This window comes from Dermacentor andersoni, chromosome 5 (assembly GCF_023375885.2).
Source record: "Dermacentor andersoni chromosome 5, qqDerAnde1_hic_scaffold, whole genome shotgun sequence".
Lineage (NCBI taxonomy): Eukaryota > Metazoa > Arthropoda > Arachnida > Ixodida > Ixodidae > Dermacentor > Dermacentor andersoni.
Genome location: NC_092818.1, coordinates 155,340,565 through 155,356,930, shown reverse-complemented (window position 1 = coordinate 155,356,930; position 16,366 = coordinate 155,340,565). Strand labels below are relative to the sequence as shown.

At 47.0% G+C, this 16,366-nt stretch overlaps 1 protein-coding gene across 1 annotated transcript; it reads left to right on the top strand.

Annotated features, from left to right (window-relative positions):
• The first annotated feature begins 202 nt into the window (after nucleotides 1–202).
• LOC126532150 (cholinesterase-like) lies at nucleotides 203–16,018 on the top strand. Its single transcript, XM_050179829.3, has 4 exons — nucleotides 203–621; nucleotides 5,111–5,438; nucleotides 11,465–12,525; nucleotides 15,197–16,018. The coding sequence occupies exons 1-4, from the start codon at nucleotides 203–205 to the stop codon at nucleotides 15,333–15,335; spliced, it is 1,947 nt and encodes a 648-aa protein (XP_050035786.3). The 3' UTR covers nucleotides 15,336–16,018.
• The last annotated feature ends 348 nt before the right edge of the window (nucleotides 16,019–16,366 follow it).

Sequence of the window (16,366 nt, the reverse complement as noted above, 5' to 3'; positions counted from 1 at the left end):
GATCTATACAACCGATTCAAGGTTTATTCCCTGTGGTGGGTACGTGCCATGTTTAAATCCCAACATCGTCCTCATCGGCCGCTGCCCCGTGAGGCTCGAGCTGTCACGCGTAGAACGCAATCGCTGAAGGCCTCCATCGCGTCCTTTCTACCGCACACTGTCTGCTTCTGCACCCTACCTGCATGTGTGTCTCCACAGCAGCATGAGTCACCATCCCACCAGCAAGGCCACAAGGCATTCTAGGGGATCATTGCCTCACCTGCCTGCACACAACACCAACGAGATGCAACACAAGCTTGGGAGGCAATTCAATCCCATGCATCGCAAGTCCTTGTCCGCCACTCAAGCGGCATATCGTAAGAGCTCGATTGCTCATCCTGATCTGACGCGCCGCAAGTCTTCCACAGCTCTGCCCGTCCCGTCGACGCTCCGCAAGCCCTCTACAGCGACCAACGCAGACGGCGTGATTAGTCCAGACTCCATGTTAAGCCCGAGCGCACTCTCCCCCCAGAACATGTCTGGCTTCGGCGGTTTGCCGAAGACGGGTGAAGATCGCGGTCTATACTCCAGCTCCTCGTTCTACAGGGGAAGACAGAAGCCGTGGTATCGAAAGCATCTCATGTGAGTGTTTCTATGGTGATTGTTAACAAATAGCTAGCACCCACTGTAGGAGCACCCTTCATGCTGTTCGACAACAAGCATTTGTGTAGTCTCAGAGGCACGTCGGTTACTGGGCTGCTGGTTCTGGTCCTGACAGAGTGTTCGATGTAGCTGGGTGATCGCCTCTGTAGAGGTGCCTTTGTGGCCAGATAACCAGTTATTACGCGTTCTCTAGAATAAGCCACAAACCTTTCTATACTGCGTAGTAACCGGCAGGCAGGGAAGTAGACAGCATGATGCTGCCAAAATGGCCTGCTAGCATAGGTTGATTGCTGCGCCATTAAATGAAGCCACCCACAGATCCCACGCAATGCTGGAATTTAAATGGCGTGATGCTTATTTGAGTTGGCGAGGAAGCAGCGCATGACAAGAGCATGCCCTCTTCGTCTCTGCATGTTGACTGTCTCACGAGGACAAATGCAATGTACGATGCTTGTGGACGGAAGAATGTTGACGACAGGTGTGTGACATATATGTAAATGCAGCTGAGTCTTCTGTATGCCTTTTATTGCAGTAGCACATACCCATTTGGCGTAATGTGCCGAGTACGGATGCAAGACCAGTGGCGCTACCCAGTGGCCCAAATGATTTATTCGGGCATATACTCAGTATGAGAAACCGAGCACATTAAGAAATCAACCAATTATTAGAGCAGTGAAATTCGCCAGTTCATTTATTAGTATAAAAGCAAGCCATGTGATGAATACCCAAAGCTGGCACCTCTGTACGGTTAAGCTATAGTTATAAATTCATGCTCCGGCTATTTCGTTTTTTTTTTATTGGTACGTGCACACGCCTGGAGAAGGCATGTGGCATATTTTGCAAATTTATTTAACGGTACCGTCGTGTTTGTATGCGAGCATTTGTATTCTTTTCTATGTGCCCTCGTTCCTCCCGGCGTATAAAATGGCACACAGCTTGTAGGAAAATCACGCTTGCATTTCTGTTCTTGTTATTCACTGTATAATAATTAACTGTCTGGTCAAAGTCGTGTATGTCTTCAAGCGTCAGGGACCACGTGTACCTTTCATCTTTCTTAGCCATAGTGCACTTTTTGCCAATTATTTTACATAGAATGTTTTACTAGCGACGCATTTAATTGAAGACAGTCATGTGCTATGTCCGTAACGGTCGTTAGTCTCGTGCCTTAGGTAGTGATGCAAAGGTAGGCACCTTTGTTGGAGTTGACTGCTGAAGTAGGAAGGCCAATGAAACTTGAAATAAAGTCAGGAACCGTGCAAGGCAAATTGTTACATTTAACAGTAACAATATGAAGAGCGCAGTTTAAATTAGAAAGAAAATGCAGATATCTTCAATTCTACACACCTACGAATTAGAGTAACCAATATAATTTGACAGAACACCGAATCCGTTAAAGGGATGACAGACCATGCAATAGGGCAAAAATATTGCTACCCAAAAAAAGGAAAACCTTAGTCGAGGGCGACACAATAATGTATATAGCGATGAATTGAAAACATCAGTGGGCCTAGGTGTAGGCGGCTGACACAGGAAACTTTATTTCGATTTCAATTCATTCGAAATTGGATCAAGTTTTAAATGACTCTGTAGATGATGCACCAGCCCGTACGCGTATAATTGTCATGTGCATTGGATGAATATCTAGTAGACCAGAAATGTACCATAATAACGCAGATCGTAGATGCAAGCGGCCCTCCTCCATTCGTAAGCACATTGATGATGTCGATCTTAGGAGTGCCGTATGGGCTCAAGGGGAAGCGGTGGACCAGTTGGAGCGGACAAAGATGTCTGGAGGAAGCTATTTTCAATTAACTGGATAGGTTGCTCAAAAAAATTTTCCGCGCGAGGTTCCCCAACAGCACCGGAACACACAATTTTCGTGTTAAGGTGGAACTTCGCACGGTCTGGTATTGCTGTCGGAAATATCAAGACTTAATGGCGAAATGTCTTTGTTTGATTTTTAAGAGCAACAGCGATGCGCCACCCTGCTAGGTATCCTATCCTTGGCGCTAATCCCGGTACCTCTAATCTAGTGCAAAGCCGTTCGATGTACACCGTAACCATAACCAGAAATGCGTCATTCTCGGAAAACAAAGCGGGTCAACGCCTCTTGCTCTTTAGCGAAGCAGAATTACTCACTTTCGCGCCACTGTAATGTTTGGGGGACGAAGCTGGCTAGAGAGGCCAGCAGAAAGTGTGGCTAGAAAACCAACTGTATCTACACCATTTGCATCCCCCCGCGCAGTGCCTTGGAAATTTTTGTACCTATTCTAGGTCTCAGTTTGAAGCAGCCTAAATGCACTTTGACGTGGGAAAATGAAGGTCCCTTACGTGCGGAGATACATAATAAACGTGGTCGGCATACATCGACAGCTCCAGAAGAGACAATGATACCTGTGTCCAAGGAAGGAATGCTACGGGAGCCTGGTGCACTAGAAGTCAAACTCACTCACATAAAAGCGCAGCCTAGTCATTTGTTCATACTTCTTTGATAAAAACGGCACCAAACGTTGCCAGTTACGCCCTAACGGTGAATCAATGACAGCGACAGCATGAAAGTCTAGCGTTCCGCACGAACTTCTTTTACAGTGTTCAAACTATACGCCTGAGTGATATGGCGACACGTAGGGCGCAAGCCAACTACTGCTGTGCAGAAAACATAGCACCCTGGTAGTTATGCCGAGTGTCTTACAACGCTGACTTGATGAGGAGCGCCGCCCGTGGTGGAGCCGTTGCACTTCGACGGTGCATGGGGTGAGACCGACGGGAAACCACCGGCGTTAGTCAATACTTCGTGAAAATTTAGGTAACGTTAGCATGAAGTTTATTGTCCGTTGCGCCCAGAGCATTCTGTACACTCAGCAGCTCAGCAGGAATGCTAGTCGGCTTATAGCATGTGTGTGCACAACGCTCCTGACAATAGCGGAAGGCAGAACACTGTCCTGGATTTATAACCGAGCCCGATATGGGGATATCTGGCGATGCGGCTATTTCGCGTCGTCGTTTTTGCAATGAACCGCTCTCTCCGTCCTTGAAGACTGTCTAACCTGTCGCCAGCGAGTGGCGCATGCGAATTTTATAGCGGAACATCGCGAAAAGGTCAACGGTGCTGCCAACGGTAATGGCGCGGTCACACTTTGAGCATCCGTATAACCGACGTCTCAATAAAAGAGACATACGAAGCACAGAAGGCATTGGTGCGCCTGGTTTCTGTGCATGTTCCCTATTCGTCCACGTTATGTGCATTGTTGACATGTTTTGAAAGAACATTGTAGGTCGCCTTTGCGTGAATGTTAAGCTCTAATTAAATAGCCCTCTGACATTTGTAAACGTAGTAGTACTTCTTGGCGTACGTTCCCTAATAGATCGTTACCCGACTGTCAGGCCAATGGTGCTCGCCAAGGATCCGGAGCGGCGCTTGTCCTGCAGGCACCCTGCAGTGCAGTTTTGCGTATGACCTTTGTGCCATCTACGAGTGCTTTTCAGAGTTGACAGTAGCGTCAGAACGCGGAACCTAACCGAGTGGCGGAAGAAAAATGGGAAAGACGCTGTGTACATTCGCCTTGACACTTTCGATCGCTTGTCACGAGGCGACTGTCCGAGTAGTAAAAATGTCGAAGTGCGCGCCCTCTGCACATGACTACGCACGTCGCGCTCTATATCAGAAGCGCGAACAATTGCGGGCTTGACCACATCAAAGCCCAGTGCATAGCACTCTGACGAGCGACGAAGAGTGAACCACTATGGTTTGGAATGGGGTACTTTCATCACCTCGCTATAGCTACCAGTGTCGGCTGGTGCCAGTGGGCTGGTACAAAAAACGAAAACGTCGTAGCGCTCCCTCAACAGTGCATGGTGCCTACAAGGAGGCAATATAAACCTCCTTGGATGCCTATAAGCTTCCAACCAGCTATAGTGTGCTAAGCTCGAGACAGACTTCGTCTTTCATATCCTCTGGGGGACCCTTCAGTGGTAGCGATAAGCTCTCCGCTACGGTTTCCTTAATTTCCTGCAGCCTGGGGCACGATAGGGAAAATATAAAAGCTGTTGAAAGTCTTTAATGAAAATATTTGCAGCATCTGCTATATATATACAAGCGCAATTGAAGGTATAGACTATCATATCTATATATGTTCTTGTACGAAAGGTTTAGAGAGAGTTAATTGAAGGGCCGGTCGAATTGTTAGAATGTCGGGTGGGCGAGATTGGCTGTTTGGCAGGAGTCGAAATATATGCGGCACGCGAGTACCTGTAGGTAGTGTATAAGGCGCTTGAACAGTGCTTACGTGACTTGTAGCGCTCCGCAGGTCGAGAATGTCCGTGTCGGATGTTCTTACTACATATCGGCGGCTACATTTGTTAATCTACCACTGACTAGATCGAGCGGCCAAATTTGTTAAATGCCGTTGCCAGAGCTAAGCCAGATTTAACAAAGTACGCTTTAAAACATCGCTTTGCTGTTCTCCAGCCCTCTTGTGATGCTGACAGCCCTTATACTGGCCGTGGCCTGCCTGACGCTGTTCCTCCTGCTGACATACAAGGATGCGGCGGCTGGCTCGACTCCTCCGTCGCAATACGCATGCGCCGAAGAATACCGGAACGTCGCATTGAAGTCGCTTGGCGTGTCCGTGCGCGGTCGTTCAACTTACACGGGAGCGGTCCACACGTTCTTTGGCATCCCGTACGGTGGCGACACAAGCGGCGACAACCGCTTCCGGCTGCCCAAGAACGAGACAAATATCGTTGGTGCCCACACGGTCTTCAACGCTTACCAACATGGACCACGGTGTCCGCAAGTAAGCTACTTATAGGTTCAGATAGCGAGGGTGTAGAACAGACTCCGTGGATGATTTCGCGCATTAGTATACACGTGTATCTACCACAAAAAGCTTGTAAAAGTATGCGTCCTTGATACGAGGACCGAAAGAAAGGAGAAAAACAATGCTACCATTACCACTCGCCGGAAATAAAGCATGTACCAGAAAGCTAGGCTGCTCGTCATGACCTACGATATTGGGCGCCGCCCACCGCTTTCCGCAGCACGCTGAAAAATCTCAGGGAGACTTGCTTAGGATGTACGTCACATACGCTGGCCACTAGATGCACGTGTCTTCTGCTTAGGTGCTATAAAGACTGCTGATAAGAAAATGAGGCAATTACTAGCCTTGCAGCTTTTCTAAGATTGCTTCAATAGTAAACATTACTCATTTATAACCATGTGAAATGTAGCGGTAGTGGTCCTTTAAGGCAGCCTGTGGAGTATCACTTTCTAAAGGCCTAGTGTTAATTTGTCTGGGTGGATTCGGCGAGACAAATTTCAGAGGTCGTAGACTTTGTTGCTACAGGCTAAAGTGACGCGATCCAATTACTTCTCCCAGAAAAGTAATGGTTTCTAAGCATTATCGCTTTTATACTCGCTCTATAGGAGGAGATAGTCAAAAACGCGGTGATAAAGAAGCATGAACAGCTACATGCTACCACTTGCGCTCATGAGCATTGGCTCAGGCTACGCTTGTTCCTGCCAGCAATGAACTGTTTCGCGTTGTTCGGACTCCGCGCTCAAAAGGGCACTCGTGTGAACGAACCATGTAAGGAATGATACCACTTATAAAATTTTGTTAATTTGCGTGTGCTTTTGCACAGCGTACAGACAGTTTTCATTTAGCATAACGTGAGGGTCACCAACACGGGAGTGGCTTTGTCTCCACAGTCGTCATCGTTGCTTTCTTCTTCAGTACTCACTCCTGAGGCTATTTTTCTATCTTCTCAAGGCGGTATATATTCATCCTCGACGGTAAACTTGGCTTCAAATTCAATAAATGCGCACGAGTTCTTGCCGTAAAACACGGGCGGAGGTAGCCTTGTCATCGTTTCGGTGTTGCAGGTCACGATATGCCTCTACAAATTCTTTCAGCGACATAAATAGGATGCCACCCTCGTGCGCAGGCGCAGCAAAGCGCAATTATCCATATTTCAGAATGCTCCCGAAAGTTACCGCGACAGAAAGAAAACAGCGCACGCTACACCATATGGGTGTCGGACGTCTCGCGACATCTCACCGGAACCGTTTTTCTTTTCTAGGGCTGGAAGGGAGCTGGCAAGTGGCTTCAAAGAGTTAAAGTCAAACTGATCAGTAGTCGCTAAATAATTTGGTGATAAAAATACCTTACTTTTGCAGGCATGCATTGCTCTACAATACAATTGTCTCGGCTATCTCGTGAAAGATCAAAGAAATACACGTATGTGTTGCGAGAATACTACCAACTTTCTATTGTTCACTGTCCCCTTGAGAAAATCGGAGTATTCTTACGCCGGAGCTGTTAGCCTCTAGTTGGTCGGGATTTGTCGGTCTGTGCTCACCTAAAAACAAACTGCAGCAGGAGAAGTACTTATTTGAGTTTCTGCGCAACATAATTATGCTTTATCGTATAGTCGAATTATAATTCGATGCTATCCTGTTTGCAGGTTGTACGTAAGTCGTATTTTACAAATATTGTGACGCATTTTGCTTTGAGAAATTAAATTAGTTCAATAACGCACTTGCGCCAGGCCGATGGCCTACTAGAATGATGATGTATGCTGCACTTCCACACACCTTCGCGTTTACTTAGAATTAGGTGCACGTTAAAGAACCCCTGTGTTGAAAATTTGTCCGGAGTACTCTGCTACGGCGTGCCTCATAATCCGATCGTGGTTTTGTTACGTTGAACTCCATAATTCAATTTCATGTTCGGCCACGCCGCTGCATGTGCGCGTGGCGAACGTGTGCACTCGATGTATCTGTCGCTGATGCGCGGGCGCTTTGTCCGCTGGATCTGTATAGCATAGCGTGTGCTACGACCGTGATAGACATTACGGCAAACACTGCTCAAAGTGGGGCCTCGACCTATATCGACCACTCAGACAGACTTCAAACGGCAGCGAAAAAACGAATTTGTTGTTCAGTTTCCGCGTAAGAGATTTAGGTGTTCACGTATATTCGAATAAGAATCAGAAGCTATCGTGCCTTGAGCTTGTACGTAGGTCGTACTTAGCCAATTTTCTGACGCAATCATCATTTAAGCATTCATTTAGTTCAATAAGGCAGTTACGCTTGGCGGAGGGCCTGCAAGAATGATGATGTACGCTGCACTTCCGCACACGTGCGTGCGCGCGTGACGCTTGAAGCGGTGGTGCTTGTATAACATCGTCGAACATTGGTTGTGCTTGTCTAACGTGGCCAACAGATTCGCAGCACATGCACTTTCACAGGGGGGAATGGAGGTGGATATTTTTGCTATGAGCTTAGCTGGTAACTTAATGACAATGAATTAATCAACTTTTAAACTGTTGCTTTAAAAGCACAATGTTCAATGAAGAAGTTGTATAGCGAGTTGATAAATATCCATATCGTTCCTTTCCGTGATGACAACTGCTGTGGTTAAAATTTTTCCAGGCTGCAACGAAAGGTGTTCGAGATAGAAAAAAATACCACGTGACTAGACGCTTGCGCGCAACATCAGTGCCCTCAAACATGCTATGCTCGATGCTGAACGCACACCGAGTTTCTTGCGAGAACAGTGGACGACGCTAAGTTGGTTAAGAAAAGGTACAGAAATTCTGAGAATTGTCTACTAATGCGTAAGCATTGTTTGGCTCGGCTGTGACTTCGTTTTTGCCTAGTTTTACTTGCTTTCTTTAGCGTATGCGCGTCTAACCGTAGCTTTTCCGGGGGCACAGAATGCTTAGGCTTGAGTAGGCAAATGTCAGATTTTGCCGCTACATCCGGCTCCTTCAATGCAATCGTACCAATTGAGCCAAAACCATGTGCACGAGTGCGCCTCGACCGAGCAGATCGAGCGGCTGCCGCCATAGACCAGCTGCCGCCGTAGCCCATGAGCTCTTGTGTGAGGGAAGAGTGCAACGCCTCTGTGCCATGTAACCCTCCCTGTAGCTCTAGCTAAAGTTGCTAGATTTTCTGCTTTCTTTAAAAACCGCAAGAAATATATAGGACTTCAGTTCTCGCCTGGGTTCTAACTGCGCCTCGTTAAGGCTCGCTAAAAACGCGCCAAGCATCTCAACGCACTTGGTTGACCGCGAGGTGATTGTAACTCGAAGGACGCTCAGCAGCATTAAATTGGGCCATCCGAAAATCTCAAGTTGTGCGAATCCAAATTTGGAGTAGGCCCACCACGAAATTGAAGTTGGCACACCCCCAAATTTCAGTTGGGCACCCGCACCTGCAAACTACTTGACCCACCCGTAGTTGAAGTTGGCCCACATGAAAATTTCAAGTTGGCCCACCCGAACATTTGAGTATGTTCACTCCCAAATGTCAAGTTGGCTCCCCACCAAATTTAGCTTGGCCCGTCCCAAATATCAATTTGAACCATCTCCAAATTTAACTTGTCCCATTTTCAAATTTCAGTTGGCCCACCCTCAAATTTCAAGTAGGACCAATCCCAAATTTAAGTTAGCCCACCCCCAGATTTCAAATTGGCTCACCCCCAAATTTCATTTGGCCCACCCCCAGACTTCAGCTTGGCCCACCCGAAATTTCAGTGGGCCCGTTTTTAAATTTAAAGTTGGCACACCCTCAAATTTAATTAGGCGCATCTACAAATTTCAAGTTGGCCACGCCCAAATTTTAAGTTGGCACAGCCCCTAATTTAAATGTAGCCACCCCACATTTCAAATTGACCCATCCACTAATTTAAGTTAACTTACCCCCAGATTTCAAGTTGGCCCAACACACAAATTTCAGTTGGCCCACCTCCAAATTTTAAGTTGACCGACTCCCAAATTTCAGTAGGCCTAGCCCTACGCTAACCTTCGCCACGCATTTTCTAAGGAGCCTTATGTATCTTTATGCGTATTCACTTATTATTTTGTTTGTGCTTTGAATTGTTCCTTATCGCTTAAAAGCTACCAATCATCTGCATTTACTCTACCATAACGAATAAATGTCTTAACTTTGTAAATTACGCGTTTTTGTGTAGATACAAAGCGGTAACTTTTCGCATGACAGGGTTGGGGAGCTCGCCAACTAAGGCTTGCGCATTAAAATTAAATTACGGGGTTTTACGTGTCATTACCACGTTCTGATTATGAGGCATTCTGTAGTTAGAGGCTCAGTAATACTTTTGACCACGTGGGGTTCTTTAACGGCTGCGTAAATCTAATTAAGCGGGTGTTTTCGTATTTCTCTCCCATCTAAATACGGCCGCCGTGGTGGGGATTCAATCCCGCGACCTTTTGCTTAGCAGCCCAACACCGTAGCAACCAATCAACCATGGCTGTTTAATGCTAAGTTGGTTGTATTCTCGTAACTACATGTCGCTTTTTCATGCTTGGCAGAAGTTAGCTAAAGTAGCATGTACGTAACGACACTTAATAATTTTGCAACTGAAGCTTTGATTACGTTGACTATTGCTATAAAGGAGACGGCAATAACCTTTTCAATTACGTAGTTAATATTTGTGGAGGCGACGTATTTCTGCCAATTTTACACAATGGTGGTAAAGAAAGAAACCACATTCGGATGAAGTGAAACCCCTGCCTACTCAGTGTGTTTAATTGTTTTCAGTAATCAGACACGCTACCACTTAGCTGAAGCCACTGCCACGCTTGACAGGATCTGAGGATTGCGCGCTCCTTAAAAATTGCTGACAATTTGTATTTCCTTCTTCATAGTAATTGTAGCAAATAATTAAATTATGCTCCTACTATGAGTGGATAATTCAACTTTTTAATGAAAAAGAAATGTCACATGGATCACTGCATAATAGACATTTATTTACCCTGCAAATAAGGACCCACTTGAACCCACTTGAAATGCAATGAGCATCATCTCAATACCTTGATATTATTTTGCCGGGATCTGTAACACCTTGGAATATAATTGTTTGACTTTGAGATGTTTATCCGAGCTCTATGATAATAATGACTTAAGGGGGCACCACCAAACAAGTGCATAAACGACTATCCGGTATGCGTGACTCTGAGTATTCTCCATAAAGCATCGAAGGGCAGCGATGGATAGGGCTGGAGAAACATTTTCATTGGGATAAGAAATTAAAATATTAATCCTCACGTCTTCTACTGATGTAGAGCTGTCAAATGTCACAGGAAATGCACACTTGTGCCTATTTTGATGGCGCAGTTAAATATCTGGTGCCACTTACGGATGCTCTTCCGCACTTTGTCATTTGACGGGGCCTTTTCAGCAAAAAACCATTGGCCTGCCTGCCTTCTTTTGTTTTTGTTTCTTGAAGCGCTGTAGCTAACGAATAACAGGGTGCGAACTTGCGCATGTAAGTAATTCATATCAAATTAGCAAAAGCGGGCTATAGACATGACACGCGAAAAGAAGTGCAAACGCGGCACTACGTTGCGATTCAAAGCAGCCGCCCCAGACAAACCTCCGCTGCAGCAGCGCTCTGTTTCCATACGGACGACGCGCTTTACTTTGGCGCCATCTCGTAGCCATTGTCGCTACAAGCCCCTCTTGAGCAGCACTACGCTTTTCTGCTGACGCTTTCGTCATATCCTTCTGCTCCATTTTCCTCATCGCGCTCTCTTCGTTATCGCAGTCTTTCATTTCCAGCCCGCGTGCCGCGTTCGCTTTCATCCTTCGCTCTGCTCGTTCGCTCAGTTACGAGGGGCAACGCCGAAGCTCGCCGCTGGAACGGGCGCTTGATTATAGCTGCGCTCTAAAACAAGTCTTGTGTAATGAACAATGGCGGAATGGTATTGTGCCAGGTCACGGACTAAAACAGCACCAGCCACTATATTAAGGTCAGTTTAGGTTTTCTTTAACATAAAATGCATCTCTTACACGCAGGAGGTCGACACATTGCACAATTCTAGTGAGGACTGCCTCACGCTCTCTATCTGGGCTCCAATACAGTGCAACGCGACTGCCGATCCGTTTGTTGTCCTGGTGGTGCTGTCCTCTGACTGGTTTCAGAGAGGTCACGTGAAGGACAACGAGGCCATGTGGGAGGCACTGGCGGTGGCCGGCCGCTTGATCGTTGTCTTCATCCACCACCGACTGGGAGTCCTTGGGTTCTTGGACGCCGGAACCAAGGACAGCCCTGGAAACCAAGGCATCGAGGACGCATTTCTTGCCCTGGACTGGATCAGCGACAACATCGATGCGTTCAACGGAGACCCCGCCTCTATGGTCGGCCTCGGGCGCGGTTCCGGCTCATACATTGCGTCTCTGGACCTGTACGCGGCAACATTTCGCAGGAAACGTTTCTTTAAGCGCCTCATTCTTCTTGGCCTCTCACCGGCATCCCTGCTGCCTCCAGGTGGACCGGCTTCATTCGGTCGGCTTGCGCGGGCGCTGCGTTGCCACAAGGGCAAATATGTCCGCGCGAGCATCACCTGTCTTAGGGGCGTTCCGCTGGAGAAGATGTACGCGGTGACGGCCAAGGAGGCGCCCCTCACGTTCATACCAAGTTGCGGCAAGCCTCCCGTCGGGGATTGCAAGGACGCGTTCTCAGAACTTCCGCCTTTCCTTCTCCAGAAGGAAATGCTCTGCGGGTATGACAAGGAGGAAGGGCATAAGCTCCTCGATCAGATTTTGCTGCAGGAGCTGCCCACTTCGAAAGACCCCTCGACAGTGTTTGGCCTGCTGCAGAAATTTTTCACCCGAAAGCAACCGAAGCATACGTTTAGTAGCCTGTCACCCCACACTCAGAAGGCACTCAACCAATCTAACCTGCAGGGATTCAGGGACCTGGTGGTCGATATGGTTCTTCGATGCCCTCTTCTGCGACTTGCCCGCGCAGCAGTGCTCAAAGGCTCAATGATGTACCTCTACGCATCGGACGGGCCAGACATTGTTTTCGAGCCAGCAGTTACGAAGACGGACATCATAAATTTTGCTAAAACCGGGTGAGATGCGCATTGCTTCACATTTAATCATAAATACTAAGTATTAGTATTTAGTCACTGAAATGAGAACGTTGACCCTATGCCAATGCATATCTTCTTAATGTGGGTTTTTTTTTATTGCGTTGTGAATTACATGAACATTCAAGGCGCGGTGTCGCCGCCACAACCACAGGCGTCCGGTTGTGACGGGATCGACGGTGCATAGCGGTGGCTGCGAAAGCTTCGAAGCCAAATGGACGCACCATCCAGCCAGGGCGGCGTTATGCCTGCGCTGCTCGCATGAGCGTTGTGAGCGCCCACATTAGCGTGTCTAATGAGCAGCGGCGTGCATACCACATCTGAGCGGAACACACAGTAAACGTCGAGCTAAAGCTATCAGATCCTTTCATTTGCCTCTGCCCCGATAGTGCGGGTGTCTCGTGCACTATCGGGGCGAGACACCTGCAACGCTGCTGGTGGAGCTCCTCACAGCGCCAGTGTTTTGAGACGCCTGATAGGTGCCAGGGCGCTCTTGCTTCTGCGCAGCACCAGCCTTGGTGACGGAGCGGCATTGGCGGTGCGCTGTTAAGCTTGAGGGCGCGGAATGGAATACCGACGGTGGTGGCCGCATTTTGATGGGGGCTAAATGCAAGATCACCCGTATACTGTACATTGGATGCATGCGCGTTAAAGAGCTCAGGTGCGTCAATATAATCCGGAGTCCCACACTACAGCGTCTCTCCTGATGATATGTTGGTTTTGGAACGTAAAGCTCAAGAATTTAATTATTTTTTTGTACTTTCGCGCAGCAATACTAGCCTCGCGCGCTCTGTCGCGCTATGTCATACCCGCTTGTTGTTAGAACATCGTCCGAGAGCCGAGAGCACAATGATAAACCTTGCTATCTCTTTTAATGGTTCATACTTTGGGCGAAACTGGCAATTATTTATATAGTCTAAAACCGAATATGGCCATATTCAACTACTCAACCAGGCAACAACTCATTGCCTTTTTAATGTAACCTGAGAGGAAGACATTGTGCAGCGGTACAGCGACATTAAACAAAATTGTGCTACAGTTATAATAAAGGTACTGAGGAAGAAGGCATGAGTGGCCCTGAACCTGTTAATGCTCTGAATGTGGTGATAATGCTAAAGGCAGGGTCAAGTTATGTAAACCTGTAAACATAAATACTTATCCCTTCCGAGAGCAGACAACCTATATTATACGTCTTCGAGAGACCAGTAATCTTCCATAGGTTCCAACACAACCTGCCTCCCCTTGGGCGTACTTTAGGCGTCTAATAAAAACATTGCTTTAATTCTTATTTGAGCGTTTCCTTTCGCTAGGCATGGTATAACGGAACACGGGTGGTTTTGGCACGTAAAACCCCATAAATTAATTTTTTTCTTAACCGAACACGTGGAAAGAGGACAGACGCTTAAACACTTGGGGTTGTTTCCTTAGCGCATACCACGTGACACAGTCTAGAATCGGGTAATCAATCGTAATTCACGGAACGTTTTGTTCGCTGGCAAGATTTCTTAAGTTAGCTTATAATGTCTTGAAGTAGTTGTAACAGAAAAAAAATACTGCCACAATTACATTGTTTTCCTGTGGTCCAGTAAACAAGTCGTGCCTAAACATATTAAATATTTCTTGTATATTGCGAGACTGCGCATGCAACGCGAATAGTGTTGTATATTCTCGAATTTACGCAACTGCCATTGATTACTCTCTAATGTACAGTGATACATGCATAAATAGAGAGCGGGCTTGATCTATTATATTGTAATATTCTTCGATGATGGACACTCAACAAACTGATTCATTCCGGGCGAACGTTCTTATGCCCAGAAACTCAAGGCTAAAACATTTTTTACACAATTTGCAACGAGAGTGAAGTGGGATCTTTTCGGCAAACGTCTCCCTTGACCGTATACACTTCTCTCGCACCCAGATGATTAGGAGCCACGCCGTCACTTCTCATTTGACCGTGGAATCGGGTGCTGTCGCGTGCGCTTGCACGAGAGACACGCGCTGGTCTCACCATGCGCGAGGCGTTACTGGCATTCTTCTGGTGCCAATGCCATTAGGTGCTTGGAAGGGTACCTCACCAGAATGCTCGTAGCTGGCATGTGGAGAGTTATTTGCGGCAATGTACAGGTTCCGACCACCGACGACTGTGCATGTAGCAGTCGTCTAGCTCTGTGTGTTACCTGTTTATCTGGGCAGAATCTCGCCAATTAAGAAGATTGTGGGGTCTTACGCTCCAAAATCAGTATATGATTATGAGGCGCGCTATAGCGGGGGGACTCCGGAATATTTTGACCACCGCAGGTTCTGTAACGAGCAACCAGTGCACGGTAAAGGAACGTTTTTACATTCCGCGTCCTCATGATGCAGGCGTCGCAGCCTGAATTGAACCGGTGGCCTCGTACTCACTGGAGCAACGTCAAAGCCATTGAGCTGTAGCAGCGGGTCTGTTACATGTTTAACCCACGCTTTCAGCATCACGGTAACGCAACAAACAGACTGGTGAAGCTGCGGTAGGCGCGTGCTATCGGAAGCTCACTCAGTACGTGCTGATGCTCGTCGCGATAATTTTATATCCTAGCGATTGCTCTCTGGAGAATTCTTTGTTGTTTGTTGCCACAAGTCTTATCGAATTTGACGCAACTTATTCTTGCAGAAAAGTCAGCTCATGGCGGCCTTTTTCTGACCACTCCGGTGTTCTGGTGGTGTCCAGCTCGTCAAGCACCGTCATGGAATGGGGCGAAGAAACTTGCGCGCTAGCGAACAAACTTTCGAGCACGATCTTTAGCTTGTGACGCCGCGCGCGTTGCCAAACATGAACTACGCTGCGCATTGACTCCAGTTCGAACAAAGTCACGCAGAAGAATTATTAGTATGTTTATATTTCGCGGACAGAAAATTTGTTTTCACACACACTAGTGAAATAATTGCGTACATTTCTGCTTGGCAAGAAGTTCTGGTAAGCACCTTCTGTGATACAATTTGTTAATCATGCAAAGGTGACGCCTCCTTCGGCGTGTATTCTTGTCGCTATTTCTATGTTAACCTTATTTTCAGGATTTTAAAATCGTCTAGTGTTCACAGTACGCAGAAGTCTGCCGCAATAAGAATGCTCTGTTCCGCAGTAAACTCGTGCGTTTTATGATGACTGCGTCTAACTGCAGATAACGAATGCGCTCAAGAATAATGGCTTTCTGCATGCTGAAGTTCCGTCATCTTGAACGTCCATGCGGGCACAGGTGCGTGCGGTGAATTACTGTAGTTTGGAATAGTAACCTTGAATGCTTACGACACTATGAATCAAGACGCTAGAGAAGATGTTGAGCACTGCGATGCACAAATACTCGTTATGTATTTCTTTTTGTAAAGTGAAAAATGAAACGTGCTTAATTGTGCTCGTCTTGTGCAAATAAAAAGCACTTCGCGAGGTATTTGCAAGTGCTCGTTTTAACCCCCTTCCTCACTGTCTTTCAAAAGGGTGGGGGAAAGAACGGCTGGCCTGAAGCGTTTCCCTGACCATTAGAAGGAAATTAACAGAACAATAAACATGGGTTGGATCGCATACGGCAGACATCGTGAGCTCCTGACTGGAAGCTTACCGTTATCATGAAGAAGGAAGGTATGCAATCAGTGCATTCTATCAGTGCTCACATATGGGGAAAGACTTGGAAGCTGACAAAGAAGCTTGAGAACATGTTAAGGACCGCACAAAAAAATTAAATTATGGGATTTTACGTGCCAAAACCACTTTCTGATTATGAGGCACGCCGTAGTGGAGGACTCCGGAAATTTCGACCACCTGGGGTTCTTTAACGTGCACCGAAAT

Coding starts and splice junctions, on each gene's coding strand:
- LOC126532150 (XM_050179829.3), top strand. CDS start 203: ATGAGTCACCATCCCACCAGCAAGGCCACAAGGCATTCTAGGGGATCA. Junction 622..5,110: donor TGGTATCGAAAGCATCTCAT/GTGAGTGTTTCT, acceptor GCTGTTCTCCAG/CCCTCTTGTGATGCTGACAG. Junction 5,439..11,464: donor ATGGACCACGGTGTCCGCAA/GTAAGCTACTTA, acceptor TCTTACACGCAG/GAGGTCGACACATTGCACAA.